General features: G+C 49.7%; 1 protein-coding gene across 16 annotated transcripts in view; it reads left to right on the top strand.

Moving 5' to 3' along the window:
- NEB (nebulin) overlaps positions 1 to 25,049 on the top strand; it is a 265,748-nt gene that overhangs the window by 59,116 nt on the left and 181,583 nt on the right. For all 16 annotated transcript variants that reach the window (XM_075317192.1, XM_075317196.1, XM_075317191.1 and 13 more), the window contains 10 exons: positions 9,111 to 9,215; positions 11,074 to 11,181; positions 13,987 to 14,298; positions 14,385 to 14,591; positions 16,601 to 16,705; positions 17,228 to 17,335; positions 17,432 to 17,743; positions 17,918 to 18,124; positions 19,653 to 19,757; positions 24,864 to 24,971. In XM_075317192.1, coding sequence (XP_075173307.1) covers positions 9,111 to 9,215; positions 11,074 to 11,181; positions 13,987 to 14,298; positions 14,385 to 14,591; positions 16,601 to 16,705; positions 17,228 to 17,335; positions 17,432 to 17,743; positions 17,918 to 18,124; positions 19,653 to 19,757; positions 24,864 to 24,971 — 1,677 coding nt within the window. The remainder of the gene's footprint in view (positions 1 to 9,110; positions 9,216 to 11,073; positions 11,182 to 13,986; positions 14,299 to 14,384; positions 14,592 to 16,600; positions 16,706 to 17,227; positions 17,336 to 17,431; positions 17,744 to 17,917; positions 18,125 to 19,652; positions 19,758 to 24,863; positions 24,972 to 25,049) is intronic.

Here is a 25,049-nt window from a genome sequence, read left to right as displayed (position 1 = left end):
CCTCACACCCGGCACACCTGCCCTCGTTCCTGTTTCCTTTTAACCCTTCCTTAAGCCTGTAGGGAAACAGCATTAACCCTGGAGTGGAGTTACTTTCTATCATGGAGTGAGCACAACCGGGGCGAGACATACCGGCCGTCATAGATAACCCCGGTCACAGTCTCACATACCCCCCCCCTCAGTTCAAGCGAGCGGGGTTGAACTCCTGCCATCAAACATGGGCCGCGGGACAAGGCATCGGCGTTGCCCTGCAACCTACCGGCCCGGTGTTCAACCGTAAACCGGAAGTTCTGCAGAGAAAGGAACCACCGGGTAACCCGGGCATTCCGTTCCTTGGCGGACCTCATCCAGACCAGTGGAGAGTGATCCGTCACCAAGCGAAACTGACGTCCCAGCAGGTAATAGCGTAGGGACTCCAAGGCCCACTTAATCGCCAGGCACTCCTTCTCCACTACGCTATAATTCCGCTCGGGAGGGGTGAGCTTCCTACTTAAGAAGGTGACGGGGTGTTCCTCCCCCTGAACCACCTGAGACAGCACTGCCCCCAGGCCGACCTCCGAGGCGTCAGTCTGTACTATGAACTCCTTCCGGAAATCAGGGTTGACAAGAACGGGCTGTCCGCACAGGACCCCCTTCAGGGCCCGGAAGGAGTCCTCGGCCTGCGGAGTCCAGCGCACCATGACGGACTTCTTGCCTTTGAGAAGGTCCGTCAAGGGGGCTGATAGTCCCGCAAAATCTTTTACAAACCTCCTGTAGTACCCCACGATACCCAGGAAGGCCCTAACCTGCTTCGTGGTCAGGGGTCTAGGCCACTTCTGGATCGCCTCAACCTTGTTAATTTGGGGCTTAATCACTCCTTGGCCTATTACGTAGCCCAAGTAGCGGGCTTCCGTGAGTCCCAACGCACATTTCTTGGGATTGGCTGTCAATCCGGCGGTTCGAAGCGCGTCTACCACCGCTTGTACCTGTTCCAAGTGGGTCTGCCACTCGGAGCTGTAAATAATGATGTCGTCAAGGTACGCTGATGCATACGCCTGGTGGGGTTCTAGCACCAAGTCCATCAACCTCTGGAACGTGGCCGGAGCGCCATGCAACCCAAAAGGCAAGACAACATAGTGGAAGAGACCCTCCGGCGTAACAAAAGCGGTTTTCTCCTTGGCGGACTCCGTCAGGGGCACCTGCCAGTACCCCTTGGTCAGGTCGAGCGTGGTGAAATATCACGCCTGTCCCAGCCTATCAATCAGCTCATCCACCCGGGGCATGGGGTAGAGATCGAACTTGGATATTTCGTTCAATCTCCTAAAGTCATTGCAGAACCTTAAGGAGCCATCGGGTTTTGGTATTAGGACAATGGGACTAGCCCATTCACTCCGGGATTTTTCGATGACCCCCAGGCGTAGCATTGTCTTCACTTCCTCTGATATGGCTTGTCTTCGAGCCTCCGGCACCCGGTATGACTTCAGGCGTACCTTCAGGTGAGGCTCGGTGACAATGTCATGTCGTATCAGACTGGTCCTACCAGGCAGCTCGGAGAAGACATCGGGGTTCTGCTGAACCAGCCGTCTGGCCTCTCGCCTCTGAGTCTTGGTAAGGGTTTCTCCAATCCTTACTTCCGGTTCGTCCTCTCCGGAGGTCGTGGGAGCCGGATGGGAACGACCCGAAGAGGAGGGAGACGGGGAGAAAACAACCATCAGGCTTTCCCGTTCCTGCCAAGGTTTTAATAGGTTGATATGGTATATTTGTTCGGGTTTCCGCCTACCGGGCTGCAATACTTTATAGTTGACCACCCCGACTCTTTCCTTTATCTCGTAGGGGCCTTGCCACTGAGCCAGGAATTTACTCTCCGCCGTGGGGATTAAAACCAACACCCGATCCCCGGGTTTAAAGGTCCGCACGGTGGCGTGTCTATTGTAGCGGCCGCTTTGCGCGGCCTGAGCCTCCTGTAAATGCTCCTTCACAATTGGCATGACCACACTTATGCGGTTCTGCATTCCTAAAATGTGTTCAATCACACTTTTATGGGGGGTGGGCTCTTGCTCCCAGGTTTCCTTTGCCAGGTCCAACAATCCCCGGGGATGTCGCCCGTATAACAATTCAAAAGGCGAAAACCCCGTGGATGCCTGTGGCACCTCTCGTATGGCAAACATCAAATAGGGAAGCATCATATCCCAGTCTTTCCCGTCTTTGGAGATCACCCTTTTGAGCATGGTTTTCAGGGTTTTATTGAATCGTTCTACTAACCCATCCGTCTGAGGATGATACACAGACGTACGCAACTGCTTGATCTGGAGTAGCCGGCATAGCTCTTTGGTTACTTTAGACATGAACGGGGTCCCCTGATCCGTAAGGATCTCCTTGGGCAACCCCACCCGGCAGAACACAGCAAACAACTCCCGAGCTATAAGCTTCGCCGCAGTATGTCTGAGAGGTATCGCCTCTGGATACCGGGTGGCATAGTCAACGATCACTAGGATGTGTTGGTGCCCTCGAGCGGACTTTACGAGGGGCCCCACCAGATCCATCCCTATCCGTTCAAAAGGGACTTCTATAATGGGTAACGGTACCAACGGACTGCGAAAGTGGGTCAGGGGTGCGGTAAGCTGACACTCCGGGCAGGTTTCGCAGAACCGTTTTACCTCCCCAAAGACCCCGGGCCAATAGAACCTTTGTAATATTCGCTCCTGCGTTTTCTTGACCCCTAGGTGGCCACTCATCAGGTGTTTATGAGCCAAGTCAAGGACCCGCCGGCGATACGGCTGGGGCACCACCAACTGCTCTACCCCCACGCCCCGTATTTCATCTACCCGGTAGAGTAAACCCTGCTTAAGAGCGAAATGGGGGTACCTTACCTGGGCACCTGGCAGCTGTGCCACCCCGTCAACTACTGTCACCCGACTCCGGGCATGTATTAATGAAGGGTCCTGGAGTTGGGCTGTCCCAAACGTATCCCGGGACGCCTCCAACTCCGGGATGGGCTCGACCGTCTCAGCCTCTCCTGCCAATACCTCTAGGGGCGACCTATCGGGTTCACATTCTGTCCCTATCATGGGGACCCCTACGGCAGGCGTCCCGGATTCAGGATTGTAGGGCTCAGGTCCCAGACTGACCAATATCTGAGGGGACTTAGGAGGTCCCTTCCATAAAGTCCAAAAATAGGGCAGATCCCTTCCTAGGATCACGTCATAGGGAAGAGCGTTAATAAGTGCCACCTCATGTTGCACCTGACCGCACGGTGCTGTGATGGTGACAATCCCCGTGGGATAGTCTCGGCGGTCCCCATGTATGCAAACCACCCCCACGGTACGTCCTGTGGCCTTTTCTTTAGCCCTCAAGGTTGATCGCACAAGGGTCACTAAGCTTCCAGAATCCAACAAGCCTGTAACCGGACATCCATTCACCTGTATTTGGCACAAGTGGGGCTCAGTCTCTGGGGAGACCAGGTCAGCGGTACACACCACCTGAGCATACATTGAACCCCGCCGGGTAACCCCACAATCCATGGGCTCCGTGGTGAGTGGACACTGGGCTTCCATATGTCCCACCCGCTGGCACCGCCAACATCTAATAGGGAAGGAAACCCCCTTGACGAGTTGTCGTTTAGGGTATATAGCCTTCCGGACCTCAGGGACGGAGGGCGCGGCCTCAGACGGGACGGTAGCGGACTCCTGCCCCGGTGTCAGCGGTGGGTCCTTGGCCCTAGGCTTGGAGGGGCCGGACCGACGAGCGGTACGCAAAGTCTCAGTGTCCCGTATCAAGTCCTGCGTAGCCACATGCCGCTCTACCAGGCCCACTAATTGGTCCAGGGTACTTGGGTCGCCCTGTCCTACCCACCGTTGAATGGTGACGGGTAAAGTGCGCACAAAACGATCAACTACTACCCTTTCCACCATTTGCGCCGGGCTCAGAGTGTCAGGCTGCAACCACTTCTTTACGAGATGCAACAAGTCATAGGCCTGGGAGCGTACGGGTTTAGCTTCCTCATAGAACCACTGATTTACCCGCTGAGCCCGTACATAGGTATTCACCCCCATCCGAGCAAGTATTTCGGCTTTCAGGGTCGCATATTCTAAGGCGTCCTCGGTACAGAGGTCCAGGTATGCTTTTTGGGGCTCCCCCGTCAGATAGCGTGACAATACCTCAGCCCACTGGGGGGTCGGCAGCTTTTCCCGCTCGGCCACCCACTCAAACACCGCCAGGAACGCTTCCACATCATCCCCCGGGGTCATCTTTTGCAACGCTTGTCTCACCGCTTTCCGGACGCTGCCGTCGTCACCCGGTCCCGGGGTTGTTGCTGCCGGTCCGGCACGGATCGACTTGGCCAGGAGAACCATCTGTTCTTGGTGCCTTTTTTCCTGCAATTGCAAGGATTGCTGCTGACGTTCCAACGACCGGAGCAGGTGTTCATTAGCCTGTTGTTGCTGTGCATTAGCCTGCTGTTGCTGTGCATTAGCCTGAGCCAGCTGCTTTAGTATGTCCTCCATGGCGTCACCGGGTTTGGGCTGTAGTATAGCCGCTCGTATCCAGGACATGTGCTACCGGATCACCAGAAATGGAAGCAACACCTCACCGGGCTGGCATGCCTGCATTCTCCACCATATGTGAGGTAGCGTGGTCGGCTGCGCAGCAGAAGACACGGGATCCAGGCACCAAGGTTCACAGCACACGGTTTATTATCCAAACAAAAGTCCACACAGTACACATGTGCCTCTCCGGCAGAGAACTCAGGGAGTTGTGATCACTCCCTCACACCCGGCACACCTGCCCTCGTTCCTGTTTCCTTTTAACCCTTCCTTAAGCCTGTAGGGAAACAGCATTAACCCTGGAGTGGAGTTACTTTCTATCATGGAGTGAGCACAACCGGGGCGAGACATACCGGCCGTCATAGATAACCCCGGTCACAGTCTCACAATACTGTATATAAAATATACCCACTTTGGAAAGTTCATCCCATTCCAACCATCCCAATATTTTCCTCACGCTACTATGTCTCTGACACTTCTCCATATCAAATCTGGTCTGTCTTAGAAAATTTGTACCCTCGGTTTATGTGTTGTCACCACTGATGCCGAATACATGACCTATCTCCAGCTTTGTAGTGCATGCGTGCCAGATATGCACTGGCTACGAGATGTACTGGGCAGGTTATACTCTTACCTATAAGGTGGTCTAGGCAGGTTATTCTCCCGGCTATGAGATGTACTGGGCAGGTTATGCTCCTGGCTATGAGATGTACCGGGCAGGTTATGCTCCTTGCTATGAGGTGTGCTGGGTAGGTTATGCTCCTGGCTATGAGGTGTGCTGGGCAGGTTATGCTCCTGGCTATGAGGTGTGCCGGACAGGTTATGCTCCTGGCTTTGAGATGTACTGGGCAGGTTATGATCCTGGCTATGAGGTGTACTGGGCAGGTTATGCTCCTGGCTATGAGGTGTACTGGGCAGGTTATGCTTTTGGCTATGAGGTGTGCCAGGCAGGTTATGCTCCTGGCTATGAGATGTACTGGGCAGGTTATGCTCCTGGCTATGAGATGTACCGGGCAGGTTATGCTCCTGGCTATGAGGTGTTCTAGGCAGGTTATTCTCCCGGCTATGAGATGTACTGGGCAGGTTATGCTCCTGGCTATGAGATGTACCGGGCAGGTTATGCTCCTTGCTATGAGGTGTGCTGGGTAGGTTATGCTCCTGGCTATGAGATGTACTGGGTAGGTTATGCTCCTGGCTATGATGTGTTCTAGGCAGGTTATTCTCTTGGCTATGAGATGTACCTGGCAGCTTATGCTCCTTGCTATGAGATGTACTGGGCAGGTTATGCTCTTGGCTATGAGATGTAGTGGGTAGGTTATGCTCCTGGCTATGAGGTGTGCCGGGCAGGTTATGCTCCTGGCTATGAGGTGTGCCTGGCAGGTTATGCTCCTGGCTATGAGATGTGTAAAAGCATAACCTGCCCAGTACACCTCATAGCCAGGAGCATAACCTGCCCAGTACACCTCATAGCCAGGATCATAACCTGCCCAGTACATCTCAAAGCCAGGAGCATAACCTGTCCAGTACACCTCATAGCCAGGAGCATAACCTGACCAGTACACCTCATAGCCAGGAGCATAACCTGTCCAGTACACCTCATAGCCGGGAGCATAACCTGCCCGGCACACCTCATAGCCAGGAGCATAACCTGCCCAGCGAGAGGTGTACTGGGTAGGTTATGCTCCTGGCTATGAGGTGTACTGGGCAGGTTATGCTCCTGGCTATGAGGTGTACTGGGCAGGTTATGCTTTTGGCTATGAGGTGTGCCACGCAGGTTATGCTCCTTGCTATGAGGTGTACTGGGCAGGTTATGCTCCTGGCTATGAGGTGTGCTGGGCAGGTTATGCTCCTGGTTATGCTCCTGGCTATGAGGTGTACTGGGCAGGTTATGCTCCTGGCTATGAGGTGTACTGGGCAGGTTATGCTCCTGGCTATGAGGTGTACTGGGCAGACTATGCTCCTGACTATGAGGTGTACCGGGCAGGTTATGCTCCTGACTATGAGGTGAATCGGGCAGGTTATGCTCCTGGCTATGAGGTGTACTGGGCAGGTTATGCTCCTGGCTATGAGGTGTACCGGGCAGGTTATGCTCCTCGCTATGAGATGTACTGGGCAGGTTATGCACCTGGCTATGAGGTGTACTGGGCAGGTTATGCACCTGGCTATGAGGTGTACTGAGCAGGTTATGCTCCTGACTATGAGATGTACTGGGCAGCAGGGGCGTAACTACCACGGTCGCAGCGGTCGCCATTGCGACCGGGCCTGGGAGGTTAAGGGCCCGCGACTGCCCGGCAGATCAGCAGCCAGCTCCTTTTTGTGAGAGGAGCTGCGCTGTTCTGCCGCAGACCATGCAGCGCGGCGGCCACTATATGACCCGGTCACCGCCGCTGACACCGGACCCCCTGCAGGACACATGGAGGCCCTGGGGGGGGTCCTGGCTGCAGGACACATGGAGTCCTTGGGGGGCCTGGCTGCAGGACACATGAAGGCCCCTGGGGGGGCCTGGCTGCAGGACACATGAAGGCCCCTGGGGGGGCCTGGCTGCAGGACACATGGAGTACTTGGGTGGGCCTGGCTGCAGGACACATGGAGTCCTTGGGGGGGCCTGGCTGCAGAACACATGGAGTCCTTGGGGGGGGGCCTGGCTGCAGGCCACATGGGGTCCTTGGAGGGGGGCTGGCTGCAGGACACATGGAGGCCCTGGGGGAGCCTGGCTGCAAGACACATGAAGGCCCTGGGGGGGGGGCCTGGCTGCAGGACACATGGAGTACTTGGGGGGGCCTGGCTGCAGGAAACATGGAGTCCTTGGGGGGCCTGGCTGTAGGACACATGGAGTCCTTGGAGGGGGGCTGGCTGCAGGACACATGGAGGCCCTGAGGGGGGGCTGGCTGCAGGACAAATGGAGTCCTTGGGGGGGCCTGGCTGCAGGACACATGGAGGCCCTGGGGGGGGCCTGGCTGCAGGACATATGGAGGCCTAGAGGAGCTGGCTGCATGACACATGGAGGTCCTGGGGGGGTGGCTGCATAACACATGGAGGCCCTGGGGGGGGGGGGGGGGGCTGGCTGCATGACACATAGAGGCCCTGGGGGGGAGGCTGGCTGCATGACACATGCAAGCCGTGGGGGGGGGGGGGGGGCTGGCTGCATGACACATGGAGGCCCTGGGGGGGGCCTGGCTGCAGGACATATGGAGGCCTAGAGGAGCTGGCTGCATGACACATGGAGGCCCTGGGGGGAGGCTGGCTGCATGACACATGGAGGCCGTGGGGGGGGGCTGGCTGCATGACACATGGAGGCCCTGGGGGGGGGCTGCATGACACATGGAGGCCCTGGGGGGGGCTGGCTGCATGATACATGGAGGTCTATAGGGCTGCATGATACATGGAGGTCTATGGGGCTTCATTATACATGGAGGTCTATGGGGCTGCATAATAAACATGAAGGACACCTTATACATGGACTATAAGGGTGCATTATACATGGAGGAGTACTGGGCTACATAATACAATATGAAGGTTTATGGAGCTGCATTGTAATACATATAGGACTATGGGGGCTACATTATAATATATGGAGGATTATGGAGGCTACTTTATACATGGAGGAATATGGGGGTACGTTATAAAACATTGAAGACTGTGGTGCAGTATAATATATGGAGATGGGGTGAATTATAATACATGGAGGACTGTGGGAAATGCATTATAATACATGGAGCCCTATGGAGGTGCATTCTAATATATGAAGGGTTATGTGGGACCCTTTATACTATATGGAAGGCTATGTGGGGGCCATTATAGTATTTGGAGAACTATATATGAGGGGGGAAAAACATACAAGCATGGGATGGGAACGTTTTGTGCTGAGGGAAAAAGGCTCTTCCCTCAGCACCCGGCTTTCCCATGCTCTGCGGTAGATCTCTCAGCACCCAGCTTTCCCATGCTCTGCGGTAGATCTCTCAGCACCCAGCTTTCCCATGCTCTGCTATACATCTCTCAGCACCCAGCTTTCCCATGCTCTGCTATACATCTCTCAGCACCAAGCTTTCCCATGCTCTGATATGGGAAAGCTGGGTGCTGAGGGGATGATTTATAGCAGAGCATGGGGAAGCTGGGTGCCGAGGACAAGATGGATATCAGAACATAGGAAAGCTGGGTGCTGATAGAGGGATATCAGATCATGGGAATTCTGGGTGCTGAGGGTAAGAGCCAAGTGTCAGCGTTATTATCCTGTACCCTGAGTGTCAGCGTTATTATCCTGTACCCTGAGTGTCAGCGTCATTATCCTGTACCCTGAGTGTCAGTGTCATTATCCCATACCGTGAGTGTCGGTGTATGTGGAGGGGGGGCCCCGGTGCAAATTTTGCACCAGGGCCCATCAAACTCTAGTTACGCCCCTGCTGGGCAGGTTATGCTCCTGGCTATGAGGTGTACTGGGCCCTTTTTGTGGCACTGTAAAAATATTGCAGTGTTTTGCAGCTGCTCATTTTTTGCTCATGGTATAGTTGTATAATTGTATTATATATGTTAGACCTTTTAGAACTTTAATTTCTCTTCATGTATTTACATTTTTCTTATATTTTTTTACAGAGACTATACAAATCTAAAGGAGAGAAGACTTTGCACACGTATCACTTAACCCCTGACGCCCCTCAGTTTATCCAGGCCAAGTACAATGCAACTAATATTAGTGATGTAAGTTATTGCGTGAAATTCAGACAATGCATCGCCTGCGCTCATCCGATCTACTATGAAAGCTATAGCATGGCTGTACTGTGTGAGAAATTCCTTGTGTGGGGATACATAGTGTAATGGCATCACCAGTGCCGACCACGGACGTTCTCACTGACAAGGAGTATTGACATGGAGCCTGGATATGCACTTGCATGCAGAATTGTCCCTGTGCAAGATCAGAAAACATACCTCATGTTATCTGTGAAGATCTGAGGTTGTGGGTTGTATTAACCACGTAGCCAGGTTAACGATGCAATTATTTTTACTTTTCCATCCACGGTTTTACAGAAACTTCCTACAGGTAGATGACTAAAACTAGATGCCCCCAGTCCACGAGATCCCAAATCAGGACTGGTGGCTCCACTGCCCCCATACCAGGCAATACCCGATGTCTCTCAACTTTTGGTTGGCCCACAGGTTTTGTATCTCCTGCCGGTATTCATAGCCTATGCTCCTCCAGATGACGAATACCACGACTGTAGCAGCCGGCAACAACCCTTCATCCCCTCATCAATGTCCTAAATACTCAAATCTGCCCGGCCTCAAGGGAAACACAACCCCAATGCTAATTGTGCATTTGTGTAGGTATTTTCTTGAGACAGTGCCCCTCAACTGAGACTGCATGTGAGACCCTATCTGGTGATGGCTCCACTGGGTCCACAAACCCATCCACATAATGGGACTAGAGAGAGGCTAGGAGAACAATAGCTTCATTGAGGCCCCTGAAATACTATGGGGGTAATGGAATGATTGCTTTGCTCTGATTACCAATCTCATGCCTGGCCGCCCGGGCCTTCTGTGTACCGTAAACTGACAAGCAAGAAAATATCTAATAAAACATAACAATGAGAACAACAATGAGATCGACATAACCAGCACTCCGTGCTGGAAAAAGTCTGCATCCCTGAGAGCCGTCAACTGCGCTCTACGTCTATTGGTCCAATAGTCTTTAGTCTGCAGCCAGCTCCTCATATGATCCATTAGCTTGTTTTAATTCCCCCCTCGTACGCCTCTTACATGAATTATCTAAAGGGGGCTTTACACGGAGCGACATCGCTAGCGATGGCACCCGCCCCCATCGTTTGTGCGTCACGGGCAAATCTCGTTTGTCTGTGTCACACGTACAGCCCTCCCTAACGACATCGCTGTGGGCGGTGAACAACCTTCCCTGAAAGGGGGAGGTTCGTTCAGCGTCACCGCGACGTCACAGAGCGGGCCGCCAATAGAAGCGGAGGGGCCGAGAGCAGCCGCATCTTCATCACTCCCACCTCGGTGCTCGTTGGGGATACAGGTACGCTGCAGTTTGTCATTCCCGAGCTGTCACATGTAGCAATGTGTGCTGCCTCGTTAACGACGAACAACTTGCATCCTCAACAACCAACGATTTTTTGAAAATGAACGACGTGTCAACGATGGACGATTTGGTGAGTATTTTCCATCGTTAACGGTTGCTCATTGGTGTCACACGCAATGACGTCGCTAACGATGCCAGATGTGCGTCACGGAATCCGTGACCCCAGCGATATATCGTGAATACGTCGTTGCGTGTAACGGGGCCTTTAGTGTAGTGCTTTACATGCAATCTAGTAAAAAGTAGAATCCCACTTTTCACATGGAAGTTTTCCCCCTGCCAACAGGGCTCGTATAGTTCAACGGATTGACAATATGACATATCCCTCCAGATGTAGCTGCATCCTGCACCATTGCCACATTCTGACAATGCACCTTTGCAGTAGTGTCTTAATATCCTAATTTTGGGCCTTCTTTGCTTACAAATTTTTTTTTATTAATGTGATGTTTTTCATATTTTTCCTTTCAGAGCTTCTACAAGCACGACTGGCAGAAAAGAATCGCTAAAGGACACCACGTTTTGGGAGATGCAATTTCTATTGTCGCTGCAAAGTCATCTAGAAATATTGCCAGTGATGTAAGTGTTACAGAATATTTTATCCAGGATCTTCTAATTTATGGTATTGAAATCTGCCGAAGGTACAAATCTGAATCAGTAACAGCTGCCTTGGATATGTAATGACCACCTTAAAATCCTGGAAAAAAATGCAAAGGCTATCCACACCTTACACAGAATAATTTGTATTCTTCATTGGCTGCGTAAATCTAAAGTTAAGCAATTTTCTAAATAGTCTTCTTTAAGTCTCTGTCCGCTCCACTTTCCCTTCTCTCAGTGTTAGAGATATCAATATAGAGGTTTTTCCACAGATCTCTACAATATGGAGAGGGGCTAAAGTATCTCAGGCAGGACAGAGAGAAAAGACGATACATTAAGAGGAAAGCAAATAAGAGCAAATATATTCAGGACAGACGCTGTGCTGATATATGACAGTACCGTGGATATACAAAGACATCACATCCAGCCTATATTACTGGGAAAGACACACAGACCTCACATCTAGCCTATATTACTGGGAGAGACACGCAGTGCTCACATCCACCCTATATTACTGGGAGACACACACAGAGCTTACATCCAGCCTATATTACTTGGAGACGCACACAGACCTCACATCTAGCCTATATTACTGGGAGACACACACAGAGCTCACATCCAGCCTATATTATTGGGGAGACACAAACAGACCTCACATCCAGCCTATATTACTGGGAGAGACACACAGAGCTCACATCCAGCCTATATTACTGGAGAGACACACAGACCTCACATCCAGCCTATATTACTAGAGAGACACACAGACCTCACATCCAGCCTATATTACTGGGAGAGACACACAGAGCTCATATCCAGCCTATATTACTGGGAAGACACACAAAGCTGAGATCCAGCCTATATTACTGGGAGAGACACACAGAGCTCGCATCCAGCCTGTATTACTGGGAGAGACACACAGACCTCGCATCCAGTCTATATTACTGGGAAGACACACGAAGCTGACATCCAGTCTATATTACTGGGAGAGATACACAGAGCTCACATCCAGTCTGTATTACTGGTGGAGACACAGCGCTCACATCCAGTCTATATTACGGGGAGAGACACACAGACCTCACATCCAGCCTATATTACCGAGAGAGATACACAGACCTCATATCCAGCCTATATTACTGGGAGAGACACACAGAGCTTACATCCAGCCTATATTACTGGGAGAGACACACAGACCTCACATCTAGCCTATATTACTGGGAGAGACACTCAGAGCTCACATCCAGCCTATATTACTGGGAGACACACACAGACCTCACATCCAGCCTATATTACTTGGAGACGCACACAGACCTCACATCTAGCCTATATTACTGGGAGACACACACAGAGCTCACATCCAGCCTATATTATTGGGGAGACACAAACAGACCTCACATCCAGCCTATATTACTGGGAGAGACACACAGAGCTCACATCCAGCCTATATTACTGGAGAGACACACAGACCTCACATCCAGCCTATATTACTAGAGAGACACACAGACCTCACATCCAGCCTATATTACTGGGAGAGACACACAGAGCTCATATCCAGCCTATATTACTGGGAAGACACACAAAGCTGAGATCCAGCCTATATTACTGGGAGAGACACACAGAGCTCGCATCCAGCCTGTATTACTGGGAGAGACACACAGACCTCGCATCCAGTCTATATTACTGGGAAGACACACGAAGCTGACATCCAGTCTATATTACTGGGAGAGATACACAGAGCTCACATCCAGTCTGTATTACTGGTGGAGACACAGCGCTCACATCCAGTCTATATTACGGGGAGAGACACACAGACCTCACATCCAGCCTATATTACCGAGAGAGATACACAGAGCTTACATCCAGCCTATATTACTGGGAGAGACACACAGACCTCACATCTAGCCTATATTACTGGGAGAAACACACAGAGCTCACATCCAGCCTATATTATTGGGGAGACACAAAGACCTCACATCCAGCCTATATTACTGGGAGAGACACACAGAGCTCACATCCAGCCTATATTACTGGAGAGACACACAGACCTCACATCCAGCCTATATTACTGGGAGAGACACACAGAGCTCACATCCAGCCTATATTACTTGGAGAGACACACAGAGCTCATATCCAGCCTATATTACTGGGAGACACACAGACCTCACATCCAGCCTATATTACTGGGAAGACACACAAAGCTGAGATCCAGCCTATATTACTGGGAGAGACACACAGAGCTCGCATCCAGCCTGTATTACTGGGAGAGACACACAGACCTCGCATCCAGTCTATATTACTGGGAAGACACACGAAGCTGACATCCAGTCTATATTACTGGGAGAGATACACAGAGCTCACATCCAGTCTATATTACTAGGAGATACACACAGACCTCATATCCAGCCTATATTACTGGGAGAGACACACAGAGCTCACATCCAGCCTATATTACTGGGAGAGACACATCCAGCCTATATTACTGGGACTGACAAAGAGAGATCACATCCAGCCTATATTACTGGGAGAGACACACAGAGCTCACATCCAGCCTATATTCCTGAGAGAGCAATAGTAAAAAGAGCAAATGTATCCAGATAAACAATGAGATTTCTTCTTTATTCATTACTCACCAGTTACAGGAGAACAGCAATGTTTCAACTTAAACAAATAGGTTTGTTATCCGATCTACCATCAAATGCATTGTTGTAAAGAAGACGCTTTGTCATTTTCTACACCCTCGTCATTGTATATCTGGTAATACATATTGACTCTGAATTTTTCCTGTTTCAGTTCAAATACAAGCAAGCCTATGAGAAAGCCCGAGGTCACCATATTGGCTTTAGAAGTCTGCAGGATGATCCTAAACTAGTGCACTTTATGGCTGTAGCCAAGATGCAGTCAGAACGGGAATACAAGAAGAACTATGAAAAAAGCAAGACCAAGTATCATACTCCTCTAGACATGGTCAGCATCACGGCTGCCAAGAAGTCCCAGGAAGTGGCCACCAATATCAGTTACAAACAGCCAATCCATCATTACACCTTCCTGCCGGATGCCATGAGTGTGGGGTTGTCAAGGAATATGATGCAAATCCAGAGTGATGTGAGTATGGTCTTCAAGACGTTCTCAAGATCTTAAATAGGTTCTCATATTATATTGACCAATCGATTCTGTGTTTTCTACTCCAGAACGTCTATAAAGAAGACTACAACAGCTGGTTTAAGGGTATCGGCTGGAATCCGTTGGGTTCTTTGGATGTAGAAAAAGCAAAGAAAGCCGGACAGGCCATAAGTGACAAGAAGTACAAACAGCACCCCGATACTATCAAATTCACCAGTCTCCCCGATTCTATGGATATTGCTTTGGCTCAGAGCAACACAAAGCAGAGAAGTGATGTAAGTATTTCAACTAACAGTTATATCTACCCCATGTTTTACTTGTATTGTTTTTTTAGGTTTTTTTTGCCATTTGTTTTTTACTTCCATAGACAGTAGATCTTCTTGAAGAGGTGCTCCAATACAAAATTTATGCATAACAGGGCTCCCACTTACCAAGTGCCATTTATAATAATGGTTCCTTATTATATGGCAAAAGTACTGATGAGCGAATCTCTTTGAGGCAAATTAAATTTGAATTTCACAAAAAAATCCTATTCACCAGAATCCAATTTTTTTGCTTATCAATTCACAAAAATCTAGCAAAATAGCAACAGGACAGCTGCCATTTTGCTGAATTCAATGGGCCCAGGAGGTGTTACAGTGAAAAAAAAATACTCATCCGATCCTCACAGGGCCATTTTTTTTGGCATGAATGCATTATGGTGGGGTTTATGAAACATCATAATGAAATGACCGATTTAGCACAGGAGACTGCAATGATTGCGGGCTCGGTAGTTGATGAAGATGCCAGGAGCTAGAAGACTCCAAGATGGCCCAGAGAAGACCACATCTTCACTGGGCCATCTTTGATGTCTTCCAGTGCCTGGTATCTTTGGTGTCTTCCAGTGTCTGGAATCTTTGGAGTCTTCCAGCGTCTGGCATCTTTGGAGTCTTCCAGCGTCTGGCATCTTTGGAGTCTTCCAGCGTCTGGCATCTTTGGCGTCTTCCAGCGTCTGGCATCTTTGGCGTCTTCCAGCGTCTGGCATCTTTGGCGTCTTCCAGCGTCTGGCATCTTTGGCGTCTTCCAGCGTCTGGCATCTTTGGCGTCTTCCAGCGTCTGGCATCTTTGGCGTCTTCCAGCGTCTGGCATCTTTGGCGTCTTCCAGCGTCTGGCATCTTTGGCGTCTTCCAGCGTCTGGCATCTTTGACATCTTCCAGCGTCTGGCATCTTTGGCGTCTTCCAGCGTCTGGCATCTTTGGCGTCTTCCAGCGTCTGGCATCTTTGGCGTCTTCCAGCGTCTGGCATCTTTGGCGTCTTCCAGCGTCTGGCATCTTTGGCGTCTTCCAGCGTCTGGCATCTTTGGCGTCTTCCAGTGTCTGGCATCTTTGGCGTCTTTGGCGTCTTCCAGCGTCTGGCATCTTTGGCGTCTTCCAGCATCTGGCATCTTTGGCGTCTTCCGGCGTCTGCCATTTTTGGCGTCTTCCAGCGTCTGGCATTTTTGGCGTCTTCCAGCGTCTGGCATTTTTGGCGTCTTCCAGCATATGGCATCTTTGGCATTTTCCAGAGTCTGGCATCTTTGGTGTTTTCCAACGTCTCACATCTTTGGCATCCTCCAGTGACTGGATTTTTAGCGTATTCCAACATCTGATATCTTTGGCGTCTTCGAGCATCTGGCATCTTTGACGTCTTCCAGCATCTGGCATCTTTGGCGTCTTCCAGCGTCTGGCATCTTTGGCGTCTTCCAGTGTCTGGCATTTTTGTCGTCTTTCAGCATCTGGTATCTTTGATGTCTTCCAGTTTCAGGCATCTTTGGTATCTTCCAGCGTCTGGCATCTTTGGCGTCTTCCAGTGTCTGGCATTTTTGTCGTCTTTCAGCATCTGGTATCTTTGATGTCTTCCAGTTTCAGGCATCTTTGGTATCTTCCAGTGTCTGGCATCTTTGACGTCTTCCAGTTTCAGGCATCTTTGGTGTTTCCTCTGCTGACTAGATTCAGATTTCATCAATTCACTCATCACTAGTAAAAAAAAAAAGCCTTTAGTGTCGCCCCTGGCACTAGTACTCTGGTGAATATATTATTTCTACACCCTGTGAACAACCACATAAATGTGCAGTAAAAATAGTCTTCAGTAGACGTTGTCCTTAATGAAGATGGTGAATATATTAAATATAGAGTGAATTTGTAAAAGACAACAAATCAAAAAAATGCATCACAGAAAAATATCTCAATCAAGGGTGGTCTTCTCACAGAGGTGGTCTCATTGTACTATATCACCATCACTTTTATATTTTTGTTTCCTTCCTTAGATCACATACAAAGCAGCAGGAGAGAAAATAAAACAGAAGTATCACCTGAATGCAGATGACCCCAACTTCATCCAAGCCAGAGTCAATGCCCAAAATATAAGTGAGGTAAGTATGATCCTAAAGGTAATTACGGGAAAAAAAAGTCATAGAACTGTCCCAAAAAGTATGAAACGTAATTGCAATCTATAAATAAGGAAAAGGGATCTGTATTTTTTCCAGAAACAGCCAATAATGTCCATGACCTAAAACTGGCCAGCCATCTATATTGGGGGCTCCCGACTTTCCCCATAAAATCTTCGTGAATTTCAGAGCACGATCCTTTTCCTTGGAGATAAGTCACCATCAGTGGTGTCTGGAAGTGACTTACTCTGCTACTTGGCCAAGTTGAGCTTGGTGTGGGGACAAGAGAATATTAGGAGGTCCTGAGAGATAGTCGTTGGCTGAATAAGTCTTGGCTGAAAGCTATCTGATATGTATGGCCATAGTGATAGAGATAACTAGTGTGAGCCCTCAGGTAGCCAATCCAGTAGCACATTGGGGAGTGTGGACATTTCTGACGTTAGAGACAAGGGCATAACCTCAGTTCAAACTTTTTGCAAACTTTTTCAATATCTTCTTTTAATGTAGTCTAACTATAAAGCCGCTTGGATCAAGCACCTCGCTAAAGGATATGATCTTAAACCAGACGCCATAGCTGTTCGGGCAGCCAAGGCATCAAGACACATTGCAAGTGACGTGAGTATCCTTATCTGTACATATCAGGCATTGTACATTTCATCTGTAAATCCTGTGTTGACCTCAATAACGTCTCTTTCCTCCTGGGTCGATTAGTTTAAATACAAAGAGGCCTACCAAAAAGCCAGAGGACATCATGTGGGATTCCGCAGCCTCCAGGATGATCCCAAACTGGTCCATTACATGCACGTTGCCAAAATACAGTCTGATCGTGAATACAAGAAGAACTATGAGAAGAGCAAGACTAAGTATCACACTCCTCTGGATATGTTTAACATCACCGCCGCCAAGAAATCCCAGGAGGTTTCCTCCAACATAAACTACAAACAACCGATCCACAATTACACACTGCTACCGGATGCCATGAACTTGGAGCTGTCTAGGAATATGATGAACATCCAGAGTGATGTAAGTCATTCTTGCCTATTGCTATCCAATACTCCTTATACTTAAGTCAACTACTGCCCGGGATCCATTTATATCACCAAAGGGGATCTACTTGATTGCAGATCTGCCATGTACTGTAGATACTTCTGTTGTAATATATATTCCCATTGTCATATTATTGGTCTTTCCTTACAGAACCAGTACAAGTCAGACTTCAACAACTGGCTGAAGGGAGTTGGTTGGGTTCCAATTGGTTCCTTGGATGTTGAAAAAGCCAAGAGAGCCAAAGACATCATCAGTGACAAGAAGTACAAGCAAAATCCGGATCAATGGAAATTTAGCATTCCAAATGATGCAATGGATCAAGTTCTCGCCAAAGCAAATGCAGTGACTATGAATAAGGTACCGATTGCTTAAAAAAACAATGGCATTATAGTGTCTAACCCGAATATTTTGGGTTATTTACCTTAGGCATGTGCAGACTGTGTGGTTACCTTGGGGGCTTCAGCCAAGGGGGCACCACAGAAGGTCTGCCACCCAAGGCTTGTAACCACCATATCCTTTAATAATAAAGAGTTGTTGTCTACAACTTTAGATATTGATGACTTATCCTGAGGTTATGACTAAAGGGGGCTTTACATGGTAGCGATATCACTAGCAATTTGTAGCGATAGCGAGCGTGTAAGTACCCGCCCCCGTCGTGCATGCGATTGTTTGTGATTATGATATGTAATAGATCGCATGAGCGATGAACCACCTGGATAAACAACCCTTACCGATTTTTGAGTTGGGGACGACCTCTCCATGGTGAACGATTTTCACCATTTTTGAGGTCGCTTAAGGTCGCTGGTCAGTGTCACACGCTGCGATATCGTTAATGACGCCGGATGTGCGTCACTAACAACTTGACCCCGACGACCAAACATTAACGATATCGTAGCGTGTAAAGCCCCCTTAACAAGTGTTACTTCGAAAGACGTCAACCAGAACAGTCTTTTCTGCAGGATATTTTTCCTCTGATTGTGCTGTGTTATACCTGTTTCAATCCTCAAATAAAAATCTGTTTTTATGGACGCGCTGGATCATCTGCTATCTTTGGATTGCACTTGGATTACTGTCCTTAGAGTTGGTCATCAATATCAAATCAGTGGGGGTCACCGGACCCTTCACTGATTTGCTACAGGGTACGGTAAATGAAAAGCTGTTATCCCACCATCCCAACTCCAATACCTGTTGGGGTTAAAATGTTAAGCAAAATTTCATTCTTTATTTTATAATGAACCCTCGACCCCAACAAAGTTTAAAACGAGATTGAAAACCGTGGTGTTATGGTTCTGATCTGCTCTCCAGCAGAGCCAATGCTCTGTTTTGTATTGTTCTCTGGTGGATGGGTTGTTTTCCGGCCTCGGGTCCTGCGATGATGTTGGGAGGGGCCTGATCACAAGCGCCTTGTTCCGGGTGATTGCTCTGCTTCATTAGGGAGCAATCTCACCGGAACGCCGCCAGTCGTTGTTTTTGCTCTGCAGTGAGTGTTCAGGCTCTTGTGTGTGCTCTGTTCTGATCTTGTCTCCCTACCCTGGACCTCTGTTACCCTTCTCCGCCTGTGCCCCTGACTCTGACGTTCTGGCTCCTGACCTCTGGCTTGTACTCTGACCTTGGTTTCACTTTCTCCCTGTGTACCTTATGTGACTTCCTAGCTTCTGATCTCCGACTCGTACTCTGACCTCGGCTCCGCTTTCTCTCTGTGTACCTTACATGACTTCCTGGCTTCTGTCCTTCGGATCGTACTCTGATCTCGGCTCTGCTTTCACCCTGTGTTCCATATGTGACCTCCTGGATCCTGATCTCTGTCTTGTTTGACTTCCCCACCACAAGTTGTATCTTGGGACACCTAGTAGTTAAATGTCATGCCTGGTATTTATCATTGCAGAAACTCTATACAAACGCCTGGGAAAAGGACAAGACCAAGATCCATGTGATGCCCGATACCCCCGAAATAATCCTGTCTAAAGCCAACACTATCAACATGAGTAATGTAAGTAACATCTAGGCTTGGAAAATAGCACAGAACAAAGATAAAAATAATAACTGAAATTAGAAAAGCAGAATTGAGAATAAAGATTAGTTTCACAAAGCAGAAAAAGTGTAAGAGCACTGCAGGTATTATCATGAATAAAATTCTAATTATTATTATTATAAAATTATTATTAATAATAACTAGAAGATGGCCCGATTCTACGCATCGGGTATTCTAGAATTTACGTATTGTGTAGTTCATGTATGATTTTTGTTATATATAGATGTTGTTGTGTGTAGTTACCAAGTGTTTGTGTAGGGCGCTGTACATGTTCTGGGTGTTGTCTGGGTGTGGCGGGGGGTGAGAGCGGTGTTGTATGTGTGTTGCGTGTGTTGCGTTGTTTGTGGAGCGCTGTGTGTCTGTAGCGTTGTGTGTGTGTTGCGCGGTTTGTGTGTGTGTGGTGTGTTTTGGGGGGAGGTATGTTTTGTGCAATGTGTGTGTTGTGCGGTATGTGCGTATATTTGTGTGTGCCGCGGTGTTTGTGTGTTGGGTGTTGTGTGTGTGCAGCATTGTCTGTGTGTGTGGGTGTCTGTGTAGGGCAGTTGTTTGTGGTTCCTAGTGTGTGTGTGTGTGTGGTGTGTTGTGCAGTGCACGCGCGCGTGTGTGTGTGTTGGGGGGAGGTGTGCACTTCCCATCGTGCTCCATCCCCCATGCAGTGCACTCCCCATCATGCTCCATCCCCCATGCAGCGCACTCCCCATCGTGCTCCATCCCCTATGCTGCGCACCCCCCATCGTGCTCCATCTCCCATGCTGCGCACTCCCAAACGTGCTCCATCCGCCATGCTGCGCACTCCCAAACGTGCTCCATCCGCCATGCTGCGCACTCCCAAACGTGCTCCATCTGCCATACTCCGCACTCCCCATCGTGCTCCATCCCCCATGCAGCGCACTCCCCATCGTGCTCCATCCCCTATGCTGCGCACCCCCCATCGTGCTCCATCTGCCATGCTGCGCACTCCCAAACGTGCTCCATCCGCCATGCTGCGCACTCCCAAACGTGGTCCATCCGCCATGCTGCGCACTCCCAAACGAAGTCCATCCGCCATGCTGCGCACTCCCAAACGTGCTCCATCCGCCATACTCCGCACTCCCCATCGTGCTGCATCCCCCATACTGCGCACTCCCAAACGTGCTCCATCCTCCATGCTGCGCACTCCCAAACGTGCTCCATCCGCCATGCTGCGCACTCCCAAACGTGGTCCATCCGCCATGCTGCGCACTCCCAAACGTGCTCCATCCGCCATGCTGCGCACACCCAAACGTGCTCCATCCGCCATGCTGCGCACTCCCAAACGTGCTCCATCCGCCATGCTGCGCACTCCCAAACGTGCTCCATCCGCCATGCTGCGCACTCCCAAACGTGCTCCATCCGCCATGCTGCGCACTCCCAAACGTGCTCCATCCCCCATGCTGTGCACCCCCCATCGTGCTCCATCCCCCATGCTGCACCAGCATCAGCCTCTCTGCCCGCAGCATCAGCCTCTCTCCTCCCAGCATCAGCCTCTCTACCCGCAGCATCAGCCTCTCTCCTCCCAGCATCAGCCTCTCTGTCCCCAGCATCAGCCTCTCTCATTCCAGCATCAGCCTCTCTCCTCCCAGCATCAGCCTTTTCTGTCCCCAGCATCAGCCTCTCTCCTCCCAGCATCAGCCTTTTCTGTCCCTAGCATTAGCCTCTCTCCTCCCAGCATCAGCCTCTCTCATCCCAGCATCAGCCTCTCTCCTCCCAGCCTACCCCAGCCTCAGCCTCCCCCAGCATCAGCCTCTCTCCTCCCAGCATCAGCCTCTCTCCTCCCAGCATCAGCCTTTTCTGTCCCCAGCATCAGCCTCTCTCCTCCCAGCCTCCCCCAGCCTCAGCCTCCCCCAGCCTCAGCCTCCCCCAGCCTCAGCCTCTCTCCTCCCAGCATCAGCCTCTCTCTTCCCAGCATCAGCCTCTCTCCTTCCAGCCTACCCAAGCCTCAGCCTCCCCCAGCATCAACCTCTCTCCTCCCAGCATCCAGCATCAGCCTCTCTCCTCCCAGCATCAGCCTCTCTCCTCCCAGCCTACCCCAGCCTCAGCCTCCCCCAGCATCAGCCTCTCTCCTCCCAGCATCAGCCTTTTCGGTCCCCAGCATCAGCCTCTCTCCTCCCAGCCTACCCCAGCCTCAGCCTCCCCCAGCATCAGCCTCTCTTCTCTCAGCCTCCCCATCCCAGCCTTCCCCAGGATCAGCCTCTCTCCTCCCAGCCTCCTCCAGCACGCCGTGCTCCTCTGCCGACACTCACAGATCCGATTGCATACACTCACACACACACACCCACACCCCCCCCCGATCGCATACACTCACACACCCCCCCGATCGCATACACTCACACACACCCGATCGCATACACTCACACACACCCGATCGCATACACTCACACACACCCGATCGCATACACTCACACACACCCGATCGCATACACTCACACACACCCGATCGCATACACTCACACACACCCGATCGCATACACTCACACACCCGATCGCATACACTCACACACACCCGATCGCATACACTCATGCACACACATTGACGATATTGCACATACGCGCTCATACTCACAACATCCGGAGATACCACATGCTTCTGGCCATGTGATCCTCCGGCAGGTCCTGGAAGCTCACAGCACAGTATCGCCGCCGAGAAGCAAGCGATATCCCAGGATGTTGTGAGTATGTGGATGCGATGTGATGTGTGTGTGAGGTGTGTGTGAGAGTGAGTGTGATCTGATGTGTGTGTGTGTATGTGTGTGTGTGTGCTGTTATGTGTGTGCGTGTGTGTATGTTCCGCCGCTGCAGGACCTTGATGTGTGGATGCGATGTGATGTGTGTGTGAGGTGTGTGTGAGAGTGAGTGTGATCTGATGTGTGTGTGTGTGCTGTTATGTGTGTGCGTGTGTGTATGTTACGCCGCTGCAGGACCTTGATGCGCTGGTAACTATGCTACCATGGTTACCAGCGTATCTCGTCCCCCGCTCGCACGGGAGCCCACACCAGCATACGCCGGCCAGCCCCAGCAATGCGAGGGTATGTGTCGGCTGGTTTGGCGGCGTACGCTGATGTGGGCTCCCAGGGGTACAGTACTCACCTGGTAGTCGTGGCTCCGTGACCGTGTCGGTTCAGGGAATGCGTGGGGGGCGGGGCCAGAGCTAGCGTGCATTGCGTGAGGGGGGCGGGGCGTGGCCGAGTTGCCAATGCCTGCAGGGTGCCGGGGCGAGAGGCCAATCTGTGGGGGGGCGGAGCCTGGGCGAGCGGCCGGCCAATCCGTGTGGGGGCGCAGCCTGGGCGAGCGGCCAATCCGTGCGGGGGGGCGGGGCCATGGCGAGCCCAGCGGCCAATCAGCTTTGTGTCACCGTAAGGACACAATTTTGGAGCAAGACAGACAGACAGACAGAATAAGGCAATTGTATATATAGATAATAATAATAATAATAATAATTTTATATAGTGCCCACATAATCCTCAGCACTTATAACTTTTACGTAGCATAAATATCCCCAACTTCTGGCTTTAGGTACAACCTTTTGTTCAGATAAAAATTTGTATGTCCATTAGGGGGAGCTCACTGCATCCTGTGTTATTATGATGATAAATATATGAATAATATCCACTTAGCTCCTCCTAGTGGTGGATACAATCAAGTCAATTTTATCGGAATCTAGTGATCCATCCCATTATTGTGCTAAGGATGATGGAATATATTACATTACTATTATTATTTATATTATTATATTATTAGTATTATTTATATTATATTATATTTATATTATTAATATTACTATATTATCACGTTTTTCTGAAAATTCTTTCTTTTTTTTTTTTTTTCTGCATCACTCGCCAAATATAGAAATTAGTGTGAGGGGGTTACCCAAGAGGGGATGGGTGCATCACTTTCCTAGCAAATTTATTATACCAGATTTAGATAGAACGATGTGCAAATTTTAGTGCAGACCCACTCCTGCTCATAGGATGTATAGATTTCATTTCGTTCTTTAGAAGAGATATGTGACCTTTAGAGTAAATACACTTTTTTTCTAATTTTATTTAGCAGGGAAAGTTATAAAATTTTGCAAATCACTTTATTATGGGATTTTCCACCAAATTCTAGTAAATAAATTTTACGTAAGTTGCTTCCAAGCACCTGTATTTTGTATTGATATGAGAAGGTACTCATTTGGAGTACAGATGATGGCAGTGATGGGTCAGATCAGCATCCACGTCTCACTAAGGCCTCCTGCACACGTCTGTATAAACTATGAGCATGAAAAAATGGTCCCGGTGTCATCAATGTGTCCATTTTTTATCATCGGTGTGATCAGTGATTTTCATGGATGGCTAAAGAAAGAAATCAGTAATAAAGTGGAGTGAGCGGTTCTCTCCACTTCTTAAAGTGTCAAAGCGTGCTTCCTCTGGGATCAGAAATAAGCAATATGGTATTAAAGGGTTGACATTCACTATGGAAAAAGGATGTAGCATCTTTATGGCTATGCCTGATGGATGGATATGGGTCCCTCTTTGTGCCATGGGAATGCAGAGGTGCATGAGTGACGCTCACCATTCACTTCTATGAAAGTTCAAAAAGTATCCGTTGGGCGTGCTTGCTCTGGGACCCGCATACACACATTCTTACTCAAGGGTTGACATTCACTATGGAAAAAGGATGTAGCACCTTCATGGCTACGTCTGATGGATGGATATGGGTCCCTCTTTGTGCCCATGGGAATGCACAGGGGCATGTGCGACGCTTTCCATTCTCTTCTTTGGAAGTTCAGAAAGTATCCGTTGGGCGTGCTTGCTCTGGGATCCGCATACACAAATTCTTACTCAAGGGTGGACATTCACTTTAAACTAGCTGCACATATCTTATATCAATAGCCTGCAGATTATGGGATTCAAACTGTTCAGGAACTACAACTCCCAGCATTAAGGGAGTTGTAGTATCCTAAGAGATAGGGAGACATAAACTGTAGACCACTATGCCGTATTCCGAAATGTATGGATTGTGAATGTGGTTTATAAATTAAATGCCTTTTCTGTCCCTTTTCAGAAACTGTACAGACAAGCCTGGGAGGACGCTAAGAAGAAGGGCTACGACCTGAAACCAGATGCCATCGCCATAAAAGCCGCCAGAGCTTCACGAGATATCGCCAGCGACGTAAGCTTTTCCTATCAGGACATATAAATACTTTCCATTTCAGTCCAATAAACACAAAAAAAATATTGAAAATTGCTT

Source organism: Anomaloglossus baeobatrachus, chromosome 7 (assembly GCF_048569485.1).
Source record: "Anomaloglossus baeobatrachus isolate aAnoBae1 chromosome 7, aAnoBae1.hap1, whole genome shotgun sequence".
In the NCBI taxonomy this organism is placed as follows: Eukaryota; Metazoa; Chordata; class Amphibia; order Anura; family Aromobatidae; genus Anomaloglossus; species Anomaloglossus baeobatrachus.
This window is presented reverse-complemented; position numbering and strand designations above follow the sequence as displayed.